Here is a 19,770-nt window from a genome sequence, read left to right as displayed (position 1 = left end):
GATGATGCTGAAAATCTAAAGCTAATGATAATTCTTTATCATGTTTATCTGAAAGATTTAAGGTTTTGCAATCGCAAAGTTCGGTGTTAAGTATAGTTTACGGTTGTGAAACATTTTTTTGATTTTTACGGATATAGATGTGATCTATAGTTTACAGTCCGTAAACTTGCGATAATAATTTGCATAAACATCTCATTTTTGTGAATTTGGCGTTTATACATACAATTATCATGCAAGCCAATCAATTGCTCATCGTAATGAAATCAAAAAATCTGACAGTTATATATATTTCTTATATTTACATGCTCTTGATTCCGCAAATCCACATGCTACAAGCCCTGCTTCTGTCTCTATTTGTCTCGCCCCGCACGGAGTTCTTTTTTCAACCGCGCCTATCGATGAACCGGTGCATTTATGTAGAAATAAAGTACATGAATTAACTATTTGTAATTTTATATCAGGCAAAGACATTGGAAATGTAAATTTATGGAGATAACGAAACAGTATTCAAGCTCCATAAAACAATACAAAATAGGATTGGAGAAAACACGGATCCCCAAAACATCAAAAGTGGGATCAGCTAGGTGCCATGGAGGAGTGGGCATCCCCTGTCGACCGTAGTCACACCCGCCGTGTGCTTCTTGTCTTGATCAGGAAATAACGAAAAATAGACAATTCAGATTGTAAATATAACGGATTAACAATTAGTATGAAAAACGTCATTCAGCATTTGACTCAATGATAAATTGTATTTGCTGACAAGGTCATTGTATCGACTATATATAGAACTTACGAAATGATGACTGCAAATGAGACTAGCTGCTGCTATATTCTTGTTTCGTCAACTTGTTTATCAATAATTAATCTCATTTTAGAAATTGTACATACTTAGGGCATGCTCTTGCGTATCGATTCAACTGAATGATATAAAACCCTCTTGCAGGTGATGAAGGTATAGTGCTGCATGTCAGTAAGGGAAACTTACGATTGAAAAGTTAAATTAAGTCATCATGATTATAAATAGGGCTTGGTTGTTAGATTTCCATCAACTTCTTCTTCAAGTAAAATATCCCAATATGAAACAAATCTGTCAGACTCTGTGGTATCTTTTATCTCAAGCTCACCGGGATATATCATATCAACATAAGAATGGAAATATAACCATTGTTAATTGACAATACGTCGTCGATATATCTAATGTCGAGTTGAACCGTGTTTTCTTCTTTCCACGTATAAGATCTGGACAAATTTTGCTTCATATGAATGCAAAAATATAGGTCTGCTAATAATGGTGCGAAATATTGGTACCCATGGGGATTCCATGTAATTTTGGAAAACCTGGTCTCCAAAAACCACATAGATATTGTCAATCAGAAACTCAAGCACCTTTTTATGTCAACTTCAGAGTACAAGTTTGTGCGCACAATTAGAATGTTTTTAACAAAATGATTTTGCAAATGACCAATGACAAGGTAAGTAAATATACGATTTCCATTCTTATTGAAAAAGCAGCTGTCAATGATATAAAAAAAGTCTGGACTTTCCACTGTAAATTCGTCGATATTAATTCTGATAAAACATTTTAAAATATCACCAATGCATATTTTCCCCAGTTATTGATCAGCTGCTGGTTTACATTTACACACGCATTTCCAGAAAACAGAATATATTCATTCCATTTTAACTTTATCTAATAAAAATAAATTTTTATTTTTACATTTGAAAATGCAGTCAACTGGCTCTCACGACACAGGGTGGGGCATAAGGATCTTTATCAACAACAATTTTAAGTTCCTGGTTATTAATTTCGATTTTGATAATTCGCTAAGCTTACGTTAAAAAAAAAAAATCCTCCTAATAAGCTTATGTTTAAAAAAAAAAAGAAAGAAAGTATGAAAAGAACTCGAATAAATTATTGTACAAATTACTTACAAAAATTTCGCTGGTTCCCAATATTCACTATTCGGAAATACCTCTTCAAAGTTTCCTCTTGCAGTAGTGGATAGTGTCATTACTCATTTAGTCATTCGTGATGAACATGATATTGGGGCAAAGCTTTTAATTTCGAAATACGCTGCAGAAACAGAAGGTTAGTATATAGCAAAACAGTTACTTCCCGTTCATATTCCTTCATTGTTCAACCAATTTAAAATTTTGATATTTGCTATTCTGAATTAGAAATCATTATTTTTCTGAAGTATATAAATTTTTGGAAGCCATGGATAAAGATTTTCCTATATTGTTAGTATATAGGTCCCTGGCTAGGCTATAGTTTTTCACAAAATGTCTTTTTTTTTTAAACAAATAGCTTTTAAAAAAAAGTCTTACAAACTTGTGGCAAATATTGATTTTTTTCACCAAAATAAATAATTGAGCATCTTCAAAGTGACACAAAGCAGTTTTGATTCTGTTATAGAAACCATCTTTCACCATGTAAGTTTTTGAATGAATCCTTGAAATTTGTATCTAGTATGCAGTAGGCCTTATGTTTTTGTTCTCTTTACAGACACTTAACGACAGTGAAGAAAGTTATTCATCATGTTGAATTTATTTGTGAAGTTTTTTGAGTTCACACAGAGTCTGGTACTCACAATGGACACTTACCAGGACCGACCCCCCAGCCACCGACCCTTACTCACCAAAAACATCCTGGTTCTTATTAACTATGGGGGAATGCTCTACGTCATGGTGTTTATCTTTCTTTTGCACTGGGTGGCTTCCAGTGTGTGCCTGCCATGGATTTTCCACAATGAGCTACAAGATCCCGAATTCTCCTTGTTTTACCATCGGCTGTTTTTCTGGTACCTTACAATTAATGCACTAGGACAGTGGATTCTGACTATCATAACAAGTTTAAAATCTGTTTACAGCACAGCTTCGGATTTGCCTTTGTTTAATGATGCTACACATGAGGACTGGACAAAATGCACCAAATGTGACCAAAATGTCCCTCCCAGAGCTAGACATTGCAACATCTGTGAACGCTGCATTCTGAAGAGAGACCACCATTGCTTCTTCACTGGTTGTTGCATTGGGTTCCACAATCAAAGACACTTTATTTTGTGGTCATTTTATGGCATAATAGGCACAACTGTTGCACTGTATTACTTAGAACAATATTTAAGCATCCATTATGTTTCTTTTTTAGGTACAGAATTTTTCAAATATTTCCTGCCTTATGCACTTGTTATAACAATCATTGGCAAATCCTCCTTTTATACATTTTTGACCATATTTTGGTGTTATCTTGTATTATCCACTGGGCTATTTTGTATGTACATGTTTTTTTGGCAGTTCAGTCTTATCTTAAATGGTCAAACAAGTTATGAGTGTGTGAAGGGACGAAAAATTTACCAGACAAACTTCCTGGATGAGATGCGGTCAGTGTTTGGTCCATACTGGGTTATACAATTCCTAATTCCCTTCCCTTGGACAAAGCAAGATGGGGATGGAGTTACGTGGAAGTCCCACAATACAAAATTTCTGTAGTTCAAGGAAAAATTATATTGCTATAAGCAACATTGTAAAAGCATATCAAACCAAATCCAATATTTGAAGTACCTGCTATATAAGATTTATTATGCTCTCAATTTGATTGAGATCCTGTAAGTGTTCTGTTTAGCTATGATACAGTCATGATCCTTGGATATAACTGCATTTTTTTAAGAGAGCAAGCTATAGAGAAGGCTCTAGGATCATGAAACTATCTGAAATTTAAGAAGTCTTAAAAAGAATTAAGTAAATTTCATAATTCTCTGAGCCAGCTGATTTGATTAGAATTTTTAGAAAAGGTCAAGGACATGTCATCTGTATGTGTTAAAACATCTGTAGAAAATGTAATGAAGTATGATGTATCAAATTCAGTGACGACTTGGCAGTCTTAATAACACCAATAAATGTTGTGGGTGCTAAGATTTCTAAAAAATCTTTTTTCATAGTTCTACAAAAATTCCTAAAAATTCAGTGTGTTAAAACATCAGTAGAAAATATAATGAAGTATTGAATTCAGTGACACCTTGTTAATCTTAACACCAATAATTGTCGTGGGTGCTAAGATTTCTACAAAAATTATCTTTCTCATAGTTTTATTAAAATTTCTAAAAATTGAGTGTGTTAAAATCAATAGTATTACTGTGAGTATTCAATGACGCCTTGTTAGTCTTGACACAAATAATCAGTGTGGGGGCTAAGATTTCTACATAAATTATCTTTTTTCATAGTTTTACTGAAATTCCTAAAAACTGAGACTTCAATGGGAAATCCTAATTTTTTTATATCAATTTTTATTGTTTGTTATGTGCTGTATATCCAGAAGACTATTTACTTGGGTTTACATTTACATTACCAGGTTTTTTTTTTACAGTCCTTTGTAATTTACTGTTTGCCTTAAAATAATTGAAGTTATTTTTGCTTTTAATAGTTTAGAAAAAAAAAGATGTTTTTATGAACTTTCCTAACAGTTTATATCAGTGACATTAAATCAACCTTGAATTGGTATTTCTTTTACCTACTGAATGCAAATTTACATACTCAAAGAACTAATGATGCCAATTAAAGCTGTGCCATCAACTTCATAATTTCTATTTATTACACACTTAGTAATGACATTTTTTGCATAATATGGCAACCTATGAATATGGTATTTCTTTTACTGAATGCAAATTTACCATAACAGCACTCACTCATACACAATTTTTGGTGGGTTCAACTAATTTTTGATAAGCCAAATACATGTAATACTATAGAATATTTTCAAATTACGGATCAAGTGCATTGAAATAGAAATAGAAACAAACCCAAATCTTATGAACATATGTATGTAATGCTGTGCTATGTACATGTATGTAATAAATATAAACTGTAAAACATCAACTTCATAATTTCTATATATAACATGACCTTTACAAGATATTTTAATTCATGGTTACAACATGCATACGCATTTAGTAATCAGTATGCATATTGTATGTCTCAATGTCATCATATCATTGTAGGACAAAGAAATTAAAGGAATATTATATACCCTAGGCCACACCAATTTAATTTTCTGTTCGTCGAACCCTGCACATTCGTATGTAAACAAAACTTTTGTCTTTACAATTTAAATTTCCCACACCTTGAAAACTCTGTTCAAATTTCTGTTTTGTTTCCGCTTTTTTCTCGTATTTAAGCTGCTTACTCTACAAATCAGAAAAAAGTAGAATTTATATGTCCGCTCATTTTTTTTCATGATCCGCTTACAAATTTTGCCTACAAAAAAATAAAATTTTATAATTAAATCGCTCGCCTGCTCCTACTTTTTTCACCAGATGTCTGGCGAATAAGAAATTAAATTGGTGTGGCCCTATATATGTATTTGCTTCATCATGATTCATGATTATACAACTCTTGTACTGTTAATTTATTACTTACTGTAGTACCTTGGTATTGATTTGTTGCAGCAACAAAAATTTCTATATTGTGCTATTATAAATATACATGTATTGTGTTCAATATGTCAGTTTGTACATTACCTAGTGAAATCCATTACATGTATGTTGTTTTGCAGAATTGTGATGCTTTATTGCCAAATGCTTTTGCAAAACCATGGGAACTGTTTAATATTATTTGTCAGTCTGTCACAAAAAAATAACCTTGGACATAAGTATTGAATGAGAGAAGATAGGGATTTTATATTTGATTACCTGTGGCAAGACCTTTCTGAATGTTGTATAATTTTTCATCCTTGACTGTAAATTTTGACATTTTTCAAAAATTTAACATTGATAATGAATGAGAGAAGAAATGGCATTATTATTTCACGAATCATCATCTGTGTCTTTCCAATTTTTGTATTGACCCCAAGATGTTGACTTCAGTTGGACCTTTTACAAATTTTATATTTGGATCTAACTCATCAATGAAAGATACGGTTTTCATATTTCACTTGCAAATCACCTATGACAGTATCTTTCAAGTATCTATCATTTTTGACCTCATGGCCTTGACATTTCCCCCCTTTTTTAAGACAAATACAATTCTGCTGTAGATTTCTTTTCCTCAAGATAAAGATCTTTTATATTTTTGCTTAAAAATTTTATTGTGAAAATACCATTTCTTACATTCATGGTTGATGATTTTTTCCTACCTTATAACCTTGAGATTGACCTACTTATTAATCTTGGCCTTTCATATTTTTTTGCATGTACATTACTTGTGACAAGATATTCACAAACTCCAAATTTTTTGCACCCAAAACATATTCCTCCCAAAAACAAAACTTTTGCATGTAATGATGGACAGAAAACCAGGACAGACAGAGCAAAGTATAATACAATAAGCCATCAATCATTGCAACTCTGTCAGTAAGACCTAAAAGTGGGAAACAACATGGAATTCTCTGAGTTTGCTTGTTTATAATATGTGATTATTTTTTCTTTTCTGTCATTTGTTCATTTTTTTTTTATCAAATGTCTATTATTATTTATGAACAATAGAGTATTTTGATACTGTAAAGTTTCTGAGCTTTGGACTATTTATGAAAAATAAAGTATTTTGATACTGTAAAGTTTCTGAGCTTTAGACTATTTATAAACAATAAAGTATTTTGATACTGTAAAGTTTCTGTGCTTTGGACTTATTGTTTTATTTGAAATACTACAGTATTGATTCATGCCCCCCCCCCTCCCAAAAAAAAAAAATATTCGATAGCACACCTGAGTGACCTGAACCTAAAGTTCAAGGGGGGTTTTCCGTGTCCATTGTGTATGGTCATCATTGCTGTTAACTTTTTTAGAAAACAATTTCATATTCTTCTCTAGAACCATTGGACAAGTTTCAACCTTTGCACAGAGTATCCTTAGGTATGAAGCAGTTAGCTTTGTTCAAATACTAGACCTAATAAGATCAGTGTCACCTTTTTTTAAGGGGAGATAACAGTGTTATTTTCTTCCAAGGGAGATAATTAAGTCAAAAGAAATAGTAAAAATTGGGTTATGTCAATTAAAAATCTCATCAAAAACTGCTGGATTAGAAAAAAACCTCAGTGAAGGCTTCATTTATCACCTTCCCAGCTTTGTCTCCTTCTTTCACGTGGAACCTCACAGTCTAAGCTTTGGATGGACCCCAAATCCCCAGCCTTAATTTATAAATTGTTTCCACACCTGGCACCCTAACTATACTCAAATGATTACACCCCCATTTTTTGCTAGAACTATAAGGAGAATACACTTTAACACAGACATTACTGAAATTATTAGAATTATTTGGTCATATGCAAGGAATTTGTAGAATAACAAATATTATTGAATATGAAAGAGTTAGCAAATAATTTTGTTTACAAAGCAAAAACCACAGTCTCTCCGTGAGGTAATATAATTTCTTTTAGGTGCTTTGATCAGGAAATACATGCATATAATTTTTATAGACTGCATTAACTTAAATACACAAAAATGAATAATTATGTAAATATAGCAGGTTGTTTGATCTGCGTCACTCAGTGATGTGAGTGTGTATGTGTTTGGTGTTAGACGAAATCTTCCTCGATTGTTTCTGTTTGATTGAAAATTTATTTTGAAACAAATGACTCCGTAAGCATGCAGTGTCTTAATCTTGCTGAAGGGATTTAAAAATATTGCTGTTAAAACAGTGGAGGATCCAGGAATCTTGACCAATTTGGGGTCTGGTAGGGGCACACAGCCCCACCAAAAATTGATTTACAAATCTGACATATAATTTGGACATGAAAAAGGGGGGAGTGCCCCCTGCCCCCTCGAAGTCCGCCAGTGTAAAAGTGAATAGCGCATTTGATTCCGCCTTTTGTTTGCATTCACTTTCAATAAAAATTATAAATTATAAATCTTTTTAGAACAATGGAAAAATGGAAGGAGCATAAGTGGACTGGTCATGTTTAAGTTGTTAAAATGTAAAAATCGTTTTCCTTTAGTTTCAGAATTTATTCGTATGGAATGTAAAAATTTGCACTGGTTAGAACAGGTTGGTAGTAAGGGGAGGGGGTCCAGAGGTCTGTCCCCCTTTTTCCAAGCACCACTTTTTCTTACTCAAAATGTCCCCTCCCACTTTTGGTTAAGCAAAGACAAATCAGGATATTAATGTGGTTATGTATTAATAAAGTTTGATCATGAAAAAAGTTGAAACCTACCCCCCATCCCCCCACCCACCCCCATAAGACCACACATTAACATACACCACACACGCACGTAGAATAGGTTTTTGAGTTTGTACAATTTCCTGTTCCCGTCAAGGTTTTTCAGATAATTCTGATCTCTCTCTCTCTCTCCAGAAACGAACGATACTTCGTGTCCAATAAACAGTATAAAAAATATATATTGATTTTTTTCCAACATACCCGAAATGTTTAAATGATAGTAATTTAACAAAGGGTTAAAAAACATGGAACTGGTGCACTAAGTGACTTGAATCAAATACATATAACTACTGATCACGAACTTGCTATATATATATACATAATCACCAAAATAGCAATGTGATCGAAAGATTTTAATTTTTAAATTTCGAAGCACTTTACCAAAATCTTTCATTGCGTATACCGGCAGAAAAGGGACATTTTACTATATATTTCAATGAAAAAGCGTCATCTGTTCTCATCAACATTAGCGCATTTGAATTACGATTACAATCGAACCACGCAGACGAATCTAAAAAAAATTTCAGAAAGAAAAATTCAAAACGAGAGGAGTTAGCTGACAAATTTTTAGCCTATGTTTTCAGGCAAACAGTAAACCCGCGATCTACCTTAAAAGTTTTCAAAATACATATACAATACATATAATATGCGATTTAATTATTAACTTTCAGGAATGGAATAATGCCCTGTGCCGTACTAATTATAAATATCCTTGAAACATTATGATGCCTTTTGAAATCAAAATTTTAGGCACATGGCATGCGCAGTTACTGAGATTATTGTGTCCGATCCTGAAAGTTTGCATATTGTCAATTTAATTAATCATTTCACTCCCACCCCACCCCTCTTCTCCTCGATTATGGCTTTCCGCCTCTAGAAAATCTTATTCGTACAAAAGTAAAATGTTTCCTTTTCGCCTTTATATAAATTCAAACTGAAAGGTGTTTAAATAAAATGAGAACTTGGTTTTTATGTTTTCTATATATATTATTACTCGTTCTGTCTAGATATAAAATAAAGGATTATTATGTATCTACACATTAAAAAAACAACAAAAAACATTCAGGTACCTATTTACTTTATATAATATTTAAAGCTTGGGGAAAAGAGCACCAAGACATAATATTTAATACACAAATTTTTTGAACTGTCATTTTCAATGAAAAATGAAAATATACACGAGATTATTTTAACTATTTTACGTAGTCCTGTGAGGAAAAGAAAAACAGTTCCATGTATCCCCCCAATGATTTGTCTTAGAATGGCTAAATCAAAAAGAAATGGGTTAATGTCATTTTCTCCCCTCCCAAAATAAATGCCTGTGACTTTAATTATTCCATCCCATTATTGACTTTATTATTATTTTATTTTACTTTACTTTCATAATCCATAAAAAAGTTTTAAAACAAAAACCCAAACAAATAAAACACTTTCAATTTCAGAAGAGAAAAGAGACACAAAATTTTGAAATAAATACTGATTTCAAGTTTTATTCACTGAAAAGGAAAGAAAGGAAGGGGAAGGGGGGGGGGTAACAAAGTGTGGAAACAATATGACGTACAATGAGTAATGTCACGTGGATGAAAGCACGAAAACGAGGCTAGTGCAGATTGGCCGCCATTTTCTCGGGGTAGTGACCGATTTCGTTGTAGGTTTTCGGGAAGATATTGTGAATATCAAAGCAAGGATAGTGACGTTTGTGAATTTTATCAATCAAAAGACCTCATAGACAATTATTTTATTATAGACAATTGTGTGTTGATAGGTTGAGTGTGATGTCTGCAAGCATTGATCAGGTACCCAACATGCGTCATGTCTTTGTCATTTAGTTTCCTCTATTTCAGTCTAATTTTACCTTTTAAAACCTGGGTTTTTTAGAATAATTGACATGTCTTTTGGTTTTTCTTTTTCATATGAAATTACAACAGAGGACGAAAGGACAGCCAAATCAAGGTGGGTTTCCGGAAGTCCCCTAGGACAGGTCAACGCATATTTTGTGTTGACGATTCAGATGCGCAAACAAGGAAATATATCAAAACAATTAAAACTTTTGAAAACAATGTTTTTGAAATTTGCCTCATTGTTCAAAGTGAGAAACAAATCTTTCGCTGTTAAATGGTATGAGTTGAAAGTGCTTACCAGTGCTAAAAATTTTAGCACTGGTAAGCACCAATTCTCATTTTAGTAAAATGAGAATTGGTGTGAAAATTTCTTAGCTGTTAACGAGGTAATTATTGTTGATTTTACTTTATTTTTCTTCAATTTTTAGTGGCAAATGGATCTGTTAAAGAAACCGTGAAAGACGAAGAATTCGAACCGTATCTGCAACAGGCTCCTCACCAGGTATAACAACATATTGTCCAATCCAGGTGGTTTCAACCCTATCACCTGAGGTCTGTTCAACTAAGCGAACGTTCGCGAGTGTTCGCCCAAATTCCTTATACCTCCAATAGAAATGTTCTTAGCGCTCGCTCTGTTGAACAGGCCACAGTTCACACTGAATGGTTTTGCCCTATTTCCCTGTTTGCTTTGAGTGGATTCACCCTTGTGATATTCTTTAAACATGAAGTGTACTTGATGTTTATGTAATCGAAAGTTGCCTGAGTTGAGCAAGAGTTATTTCCTATTGGCCACTGTGTTGGAGGTTCAAGTAGCAAATTTTACTCTTTTAGGAACCAATTTTAATCTTGTATGGCAGAAATATAAGACCAAAAATCTTTTAGATACTAAAATTACAAATTAAAAGAACCTTCAGTAAATATAAATTGTAAGAAAAATATGTTGTCCAGTACGACATGTTTAAAATAATAGAGGAATTCAGGCTTGTATACCTCCAATATGATGACTAATGGGAAATAACTTGCTAAATCAAGACCAGTTGAAAACTATCTAAAACGTAACAAGCACTTTAATAAAGAAAATAATTTAATAATATTATTTTCCAACTTTTAGGATAGATGGAATGACTTTTCATTTTAAAAATATCCTTAAAAACATTGAAATAACACCATCAATTTTTTTTAAAAATCTTTTTTTTCCTCACTTTTTAAATATTCTTACTAGGATGTTAAAATATTTCAGAAAAAATTATTGAAATATATTTTAGTTATAAAAACGTAAATGTTTTTCTTCTTAAAAATTTAATAATGATCAATGTGCACCACATGCGCCAATAACTTTCCCTAGAATTCGAAACTTTTCCCTAAATTTCTCTGGGGGAATTGAGTCTCCCTAAATTTTGGGTGAAGGTTGGTCCCTGAAATTAGGTTGTAGAAATTTTTTTCAAAAAGTTTTTGAGTCAGGCTACTTTTAATCAGTCAGGAGAGAGCAAATGGAATTTTTTCAAAATAAGTTTAAAATGGCCTTGCTTTCACAATTTTTTTAGAACTTGAATTTATATGTGTGTGTTTTTACAACTGTTTAATTAATATTTCAGGGAGGATACAATACTGCCCCAATGTCGAGCCCAGGAGTTTCTGACCCTTTTATGCCAAGTTACTACACTCAAGCCATGCCGTTTACCCCTTACATGAATCAAGGAATAGGTGATGGAGGTGCCTGGTCTAATGGAACAGATGCTGCTACTATGTTATCCTTTGGTGGTTATGACTATAATGGAATTTTTGGAGGCTTTGGATATCCTCAGTTTGGATGGCAACCTGATTACTCTGGTGGCAATGACTATTGGAACACTGCAACGCAAGGACGTCAAAAGGACACTAGAGTTTATGAGCAAGACTATTATCGGCCTGAAAATATGATACCTTCTGATCCGTACATGAATGGTGAATTTGATGGAAGAGACCCTTCTGGAATGAATAGTGTTGAACAAGGATTGAAAGGCATGAACATTGCTGGGGATGGTCCTGTAGACCCTAATTTGGTGAATGATTCTGGACATTTGGAACAGAACGGAGGTTCTGTCTCTGTACAGTCCAATGGCAGTTCGTCAGCACCAAAGAAAACTTCTTGGGCTGCAATTGCGAGTCAGCCTGCGAGACCCCAGCCAAAACTTCAGCCTAGGTCAATTCCTCGTGCCCCAATGAATCCCAATAAGAATTTGGACATTGGTACTTGGGATCAGAGAAATAACCCTAGTAACAAACAGGGTATGAATGGAGGAAACCAGCAGAGAGGTTCTTGGTCTGCACCGAGGAGTAGAACAATGAATAACAATTATTCTGGAAATTCTAATTCAAACCAATCATCAAACTCGTCTGGAAGCGGTGGACAGGGAACAGTTCAGGCAACGTCTTCTGCGGCATCTTCCTCGGCCCATCCCGTGCTGGAAAAACTACGCTCTGCTAACCAATACAATCCTCGTGAATTTAACTTAAATCCACGTGGGGCTCGTTTTTTCATCATCAAAAGCTACTCCGAAGATGACATTCACCGCTCTATCAAGTACAGCATTTGGTGTAGCACGGATCACGGAAACAAGAGACTCGATCAGGCATTTAAGGAACGCGATAATAAAGGACCCATTTACTTGTTCTACAGTGTGAATGGATCTGGACATTTCTGTGGAATGGCCCAAATGATGTCTAGTTTGGACTATGGAAAACAGGCTGGTGTCTGGGCTCAGGACAAATGGAGAGGCCAGTTCGAAGTGAAATGGATCTATGTGAAAGACGTACCCAACTCTCAATTGCGACACATTCGCTTGGAAAACAATGAAAACAAACCTGTGACCAATTCGAGAGACACACAGGAAGTTCCCCCGGAGAAAGGAAAGTTAGTTCTGAAAATCTTGCATACCTACCGCCACACCACATCCATCTTTGATGACTTTGGACACTATGAGAAAAGACAGGAGGATGAAGGTGGTGATGTGAAACCTGCTAAACCCTCTTCTGGAGGGAGAGACAGAGAACAGTAAAATCCACATCACTTCTGGTAGGTTTCGATGGTCGTTTGTCTTTTTTTAGTGGCCTCAAATAGTATGCTTCTTGGAAATTTTATTATCTTTAAAACATGACTCTTCAGTTTGGCACAATTGCATTGTACCAATGATTATTATATCCTTGTCAACATTGAAAGATCTTGATGCTTTTAAAAAAATATCAAGAAGTTGTATAAAATATTAAATGAAAATTGTATATTAAAAGAAATTTTTATTTCTGAAATGGAAAATACCTTTTGTTTTTGTTTCAATAGAAAACCATATTGTTTATATTTGTTGACTTTTGTTGTATGTCATTTTAAGTTCATGAAGATATCTATTATGTTATTGCCAACACAAGTAAGGCCGAACACATGTTTAATATTTCATTAATTATAAAATTTAATGTGAATGGATTTGATGAATATTTCTGTGAATTGATATTGCTTTATAGCATACTATGACTGTGTTGCACATTATCCCAGACTTTGCATCCTTTCCATCAGAGAAATGAATTGATGTACAATTTCAATACTGGGGGGTATAAAAAACATTGGATACTTGCACTTGTTGCAAATTTAAGCACTTACATAAAAACGAACCAAGAAAATTTATGAACATGTCCTCATTGTCATAAAGCCATTAAACTTATGACAACCCGTTTTATAGATACATAAATTTTTAAAGATAAAGTCTAGGCTCAGCCTCTAAAGAAACTATATGTTGGTACTGACACCTTAGTCTGTTCAACGTGTAGTTAATTCTTGATGAAAAGGTATGTGAAGAGTGAAAAGTGGAGTTTCATGAATATAACCCTAAGGTCAATGTCAAGATCAAGGAGATAAAGTGGGAATATATTGTCTTAAACAAAGCATAAATGTTTTAGGCCTTAAAAAAGTTTTTTTTTGCTCCTGTAACCAGACTAACCCATTTGAATAACCCCAAGGTGGATTTTTTCTTCTTCTGCCAAATGTGTTGAATCAATCGGCTGATTCCAAAGTTAAATCCACACTTTTCAAAAGTTATGTCCCTTGGCCGCCATCTTTGGGGAAAACCAATAGAATCCTCATGGTAGTCTTGATAGTTTTCTGGTTTATAACTTTGTCATCTGGCTGGAAAAATTCTGTGCATCTTGTATATTGATTGCCCCAAGCTGGGGCTACCCATATGTCAAAAGAAAAGTTTTTAAACACTGGATTTATTGGAGCACACCCAAATGTTTGGTAGCATGAAAAGGAGAAATGTCATTTCTTTCCTTTTTGACCTTTTGGCTGACCTCGCAAAGGGAAACTACTTATGCAAAGTGTGGATTGGACTACCATTAGTTATCAAAAAAATATCATTTGTAGCTTAACTTGAGACATGAAATATATCAGTCTACTGAACATAGTCAACATTTACCTTAAACAGGTCCAGTCCAAAGACTATTTCTATTAATAGATACATAGGTATTAAACTTACCGAAAGTAGCCATTTTTACCTACTTTTTGTATTATCTGCAATTTTCGGCCAAAAGACCAAACGGCGCAACATGGTGAATACCATATTTTTTGATACAGTCAAACTAATCATGAAGAAGACGGAATTTTGGACAAAAAATTATTACTTCAGCAATTTTACATTAGTTTCAATGGGAATTTGATAATATACAAAGTAATCATTTTTTGGCCTCGTTTTTGTCATATCCATTATCAGTGTGACTGTATCAAAGAATTTTGTGCTCAACATGTTGTGGCATTCCTGCATTTGGCCACAAAATGCAAGTAAAGCAGAAAGTAGGTAAAAATAGCTACTTTGGATAGGTTTAAATACCTACGTAGCTATTAATAGCTATGTAGGTAGAAATAGTCTTTGGGCTCAATCTGATAAATATAAAGAGTAATCATTATAATATATATATAACAACATTTCAATATCCCCAACAACTTTTTTGGAATTCATTTTTTGCTGCTAGGTGGCCATGTAGGGTGTCCCTGTGAATATAACACCTGGTTAATTCAGTCTGGGTATGTTTGGCCCCTATATTCATATAAAGCCAAAAAAAAAAAAACCCACCTACCTACCGATCCTTGATTTTGGGGGAGAGTTACAGGAAACAAACATTTTTTTTTAGGCCTTATCTCGTGGGACTCGGGGTCCTGAGCTACAAGGTGTTAATGAAAATGGCCATAGCTGAGAAAGTCATGATAGTCAGGTGACTGTCAAAGCCCATGTCAAGGACCTCTTGTTTACAATGTATTTATTATTATAGTGTTTGAAGACTTTGATAGTGTTGAACTATTCAGGAAAAAACATCATCTAGTGCTTTGTATTTTTACACAAATATAACCAGTACAAACATAAACATGATAAATGACACATTGTTTTGTAAAACCATAGGACATGCTCTTTCTTTTAAGTGCATGTTTTTTGGAAGGAGAAAGATATTATACATGTAGTATGCACTCTGTTTAAAGTATTTCCTGACAATTGTGACATGTCACATAGTATAAACTCTCCAAATGTTGATGCAGTGTTTGTTGAAATGTAAATGTACTTCTGATTTGTAAGTCAAGTTTCTACTTGCATATATATTTTTAGGTCACCTGAGTAACTCAGGTGACCTATTGAGATTTTTCAGTTTAATCATGTCAATACCATAATGTTTCTATAACCAAATATATATTGACAAAAACTGAATATTTTAGTAATGAATATTTAACTACAGTTGACATGTTGATCAGCAAATAATTCTATTTATTAATACCTTTGGCACTTTTTAGCTCACTTGAACTACCCCAGAGTGCCTCTTCCAGATTTGTGAATTTTATGGCCAAGTGAGCTTCTTCTGATTAAATAAATTAACTAAACACATAGTTATGATGAGCAAGAGTGCCTCTTCCAGATTTGTGAAAAGTATCTGAAATTATATAGTGAAAATGCTTATTTCCTTGAAAATCTTCTCTGTCCCTCTGTCAGCGAACTTTTCACAATTTTTTTTGACTTCTCAAGAACCACTGAGATAGAAAATATAAAACTTCAGGAAGAGACTGTAGACTAGAGAAAATCAATTTAATACAAATGATGACCCCAAGGAAGGAGTTTGTGATCAAAGTTTTACATAAGATTATGTATGGAAAATTTAAAAAAATTCTGAGAAATGCCAATCCAAAAGATAAAAAAAAAACTGCTGCAAAAGCCTCATTACACAGTGTATAGATTCAATTTTGGTTAAATCATGACCCCAGACTAGAGGTAGGATGTAGCCACAGTAAGTGATTGTAGTAGTCAAGTAAATTGTACATGTAATACAAAGGAATACTAGGGGGGAAAATCCCAGGTAGTGTAGATTCAAGTATGTTCTAACTGATGCTGTGAGATACTAGGATAGGGTTCCACAATGTGCAATTGAAGATTGTTATTTATAGTCTAATGTCCCTCGAGAGAATTTTTCACTCATGGAGACTCCACCACTTGCAGATGGAGAGCTACATATTTTGTCCTATACAGTATACTCGGCACTCGAGGCCATTAAACAGTAAGGGATCTTTTTTGTGCCAGCACCTACTCAGTACTGCAACACAGGACTTCGATTTATATGGTCTCATCCAAAGGGCCGGTATTCATGTCCCACAGTGAGATTCAAACCCACGTTGTAAGGATTGACTCCTTACTTCGTGACTCTAGAGCAGAGGCTCTAACCAATGCGCCATGCTGGCAACTTTACTGAAGAATATAATATAAAAAAATAAATCTTGAAATATCTTCCCAAGAACAGCAAAGGCACAGAAAGTTAAATCAGACACTCTATTATTTGTAGATTCAAAATTGTTCAAACACTGACCGGGGCTTGAGGGGTTGGATGGGGGTGGAATATATGGAGAGTTTCTTAGGAATTCATTTCTGCTGAAGAATAGTTGGTCATTGACTTAGGTCAAACAGCATTGTGGCCCATTTACCTCTTGTACACAGACTTCTGAATGACCCAACAGTTTCTGTCTGTATAATATGAATCAATCAAATTGCAATTTTACCATAAAGAGGAAAGATCATCTGATTCAAGATTTTTTTTTTTAGGTCACCTGAGTAACTCAGGTGACCTATTGCTATCCATCGTCGTGCGTCGTGTGTCGTGTGTTAACATTTGAACATTTTCAGCTTCTTCTCTAAAACCACTGAACCAATTTCAACCAATTCTTGAAAAAATTATCTACAGGGAAAGTGGAACAACAATTGTGAAATACATGATCCCCCCGAGGGGCCTGAGGGGTTGGGCCAGAACCACTAAAATTAATGCCATCTTTAAAAATCTTCTTTACTTATGGACATCAAGCAGGCAAACTGTTGGCATGAATGTAATGAGCATTGAGTCCTCTACCAAAATTGTGAAATTCATGGCCCTTCTGGTGTTAGGGCGGGGCTATATTGATCATATAGTGAAATGCATTAATTCTTTGAAAATCTTCTTCTCTGCTTCTGGGTATTAAATAAACTAACTAAGCACATCATTATGATGAGCAAGAGTGCTTCTTCTAAAATTGTGAATTTTATGGCCCCAGGGTCAGGGGTTCTGGTGTTAGGGCGGGGCTATATTGATTATATAGTGAAAATGCACTTATTCTTTGAAAATCTTCTCTGCTTCTGGGTATTAAATAAACTAACTAAATGCATAGTTATGATGAGCAAGAGTGCCTCCTCTAAAATTGTGAATTTTATGGCCCCAGGGTCAGGGGTTCTGGTGTTAGGGCGGGGCTATATTGATCATATAGTGAAATGCATTAATTCTTTGAAAATCTTCTTCTCTGCTTCTGGGTATTAAATAAACTAACTAAGCACATCATTATGATGAGCAAGAGTGCTTCTTCTAAAATTATGAATTTTATGGCCCCAGGGTCAGGGGTTCTGGTGTTAAGGCGGGGCTCTATTGATTATAGAGTAAAAGATACATTAATTCTTTGAAATATTTTCCTTTGCTTCTGGGTTTTATGCCAATGATCCAAGTATACATATTTATGATGAAGAAAGGTGCATCTAGCAAAGTGGTTTTTTATGCCCCCCTGGGTCAGAGGGGGGGAGGGTTACATAGTCTGAAAATAAATTAATGCTTTTAAATCAGCTCTTTGATATTAATCAACCATTTTATGATAAAATTTGCAAAATTCTGAAATATGTGGCCCCTGGGTTTGTGGTTTCTTTGGGGTGAGGTGCACAACTGGGTGCAAGCGGAAGTGCATTTTCTCTTTGTTGCTCTGATCTACCTCTGGGTATTAAGTAAATAGAGTAAGCATGCTAAGTTAATAACTATGATAAGCAATGGTGCCTCTTTCAAAATTGTGAATTGTGAATTTCATGGCCTCTGGTTTAAAACATGAACCAAATTAGTTGTTGCACGATACTCAGGTGACCTATAAGGCCCGTGGGGCTCTTGTTTAAATCAAAATTTTTAATAACTCTTTCTTTCACTTTTTTTTTCAGATGATTGCTGTTCCAAACAGGAAAAGTGCAAAGATTCTTGGATTTAATTAGATTAGCTGAAAAAAGTTCTTATTGATTAATCATGCCAATAGTAATCATTCACAGATGTATTCTCTTCTGATGATTTCACTTTCACTTTGAATGAATTTTTTTTTTTTCGATTCTGGGAATTCGGATTTGAGATTTTCTGGATTTTGTGTTGAGCAGCATCAGGTGGGAACTTGAGGCACAGTATCCTTTTCTCTGGGAGACGAGTTGTGTACTGTTTAGGAATCAGGATGTTTTGAGAGCATTTACTGAAAATTCAAACAAAAGCTTTTTATTCTTAAAAAGAAAGGAACACGCATGGTGATAACCACTTAAACTTGTGTTACTTGTGACTCCTTAAGTATGGTGCTCAACTTATTTCATGTGTTACATGAGGTTCATGCTGCAGCATGGTGGAACAAGTTGTGGTATGTGTTTGCAAAACAAAATTTTTCTGGTTCAGTGATGCAAATGCTCAGGGATTTATGGCCACTGGATTTTAACGAAAAATGGACATTTTATAGGACGAATTCCAAGATGCATTATTTTAAACCCTTTTGTGGTGCAGACTCAAAATAGACACCTAAAATGATTTAGACTTCCATTTTTAAATTACCAAGGAAAAAAGACCAAAGTTGGAGAGTGAAATAGTGATTCTTAATTATGAAAATCAAAGACCCCTATGACATAAATTTTGTGTTTTATGACCGCTGGCATTCCCATGGATGTGATGCAGTAAGGGGGAAATGGATGCTGTTAGCATTATGTGTTCTTTTGTTGCTTTTCATGTCAACAGACTGTTTGAAAAGTCCAGTTAATCTCAAAGAATAAAAGATATATCTGTCTTTGTGTTGTTTTTAAATATTCAAACTTGCTAAGGCCATTCCAAGTATTTTCTTTGTTGAGCATTTGTGTATGGATTGGTTTTGAATGTATGAAATTAAAAAAAAAAAATCAAAGTAAAACCAATTTAACAAATCTTTGAATTAGTTTGAAATGCATTTCACTTTTAGGTTTTCCATATCTCTTATTTTTTAAGTGGGGTACACTGTACAAAGAATTTTTTTTAATTTCAATAAATAGCAGTGCCTTGACTTGGTTACAATGATGTAGTCTCAAATGATGATGAAAAATTAGAAAAGTTATTAAAATGTGTTTTACCCATTTTGATTTGTGTGTTTCCAAGTAGAAAGCCAAGTCATTGAATTAGGGGTGGTCGCTAAAGAAAGAAATTAATTTGGAATGGCTTAAAGTAAAATAT

The 19,770-nt window shown here is 34.1% G+C and overlaps 2 protein-coding genes across 2 annotated transcripts; both read left to right on the top strand.

The window, feature by feature from the left end:
- The first annotated feature begins 1,968 nt into the window (after window positions 1-1,968).
- On the top strand, window positions 1,969-4,586 carry LOC134242158 (palmitoyltransferase ZDHHC22-like). The gene is made up of 2 exons (XM_062724209.1): window positions 1,969-2,089; window positions 2,507-4,586. The coding sequence occupies exon 2, from the start codon at window positions 2,539-2,541 to the stop codon at window positions 3,487-3,489; it is 951 nt and encodes a 316-aa protein (XP_062580193.1). The 5' UTR covers window positions 1,969-2,089; window positions 2,507-2,538; the 3' UTR covers window positions 3,490-4,586.
- A 5,147-nt stretch (window positions 4,587-9,733) lies between these two features.
- Window positions 9,734-19,354, top strand: LOC134242157 (YTH domain-containing family protein 1-like). The gene is made up of 5 exons (XM_062724208.1): window positions 9,734-9,942; window positions 10,075-10,099; window positions 10,416-10,489; window positions 11,583-13,042; window positions 18,483-19,354. The coding sequence occupies exons 1-4, from the start codon at window positions 9,922-9,924 to the stop codon at window positions 13,023-13,025; spliced, it is 1,563 nt and encodes a 520-aa protein (XP_062580192.1). The 5' UTR covers window positions 9,734-9,921; the 3' UTR covers window positions 13,026-13,042; window positions 18,483-19,354.
- Window positions 19,355-19,770: the final 416 nt, after the last annotated feature.

Source organism: Saccostrea cucullata, unplaced genomic scaffold (assembly GCF_032062105.1).
Source record: "Saccostrea cucullata isolate Sc308-1 unplaced genomic scaffold, CSIRO_AGI_Scuc_v1 ctg46, whole genome shotgun sequence".
NCBI classification, from domain to species: domain Eukaryota; kingdom Metazoa; phylum Mollusca; class Bivalvia; order Ostreida; family Ostreidae; genus Saccostrea; species Saccostrea cuccullata.
Note: the sequence above shows the minus strand (reverse complement) of the source record. Positions and strands in the feature narration are given on the sequence as shown.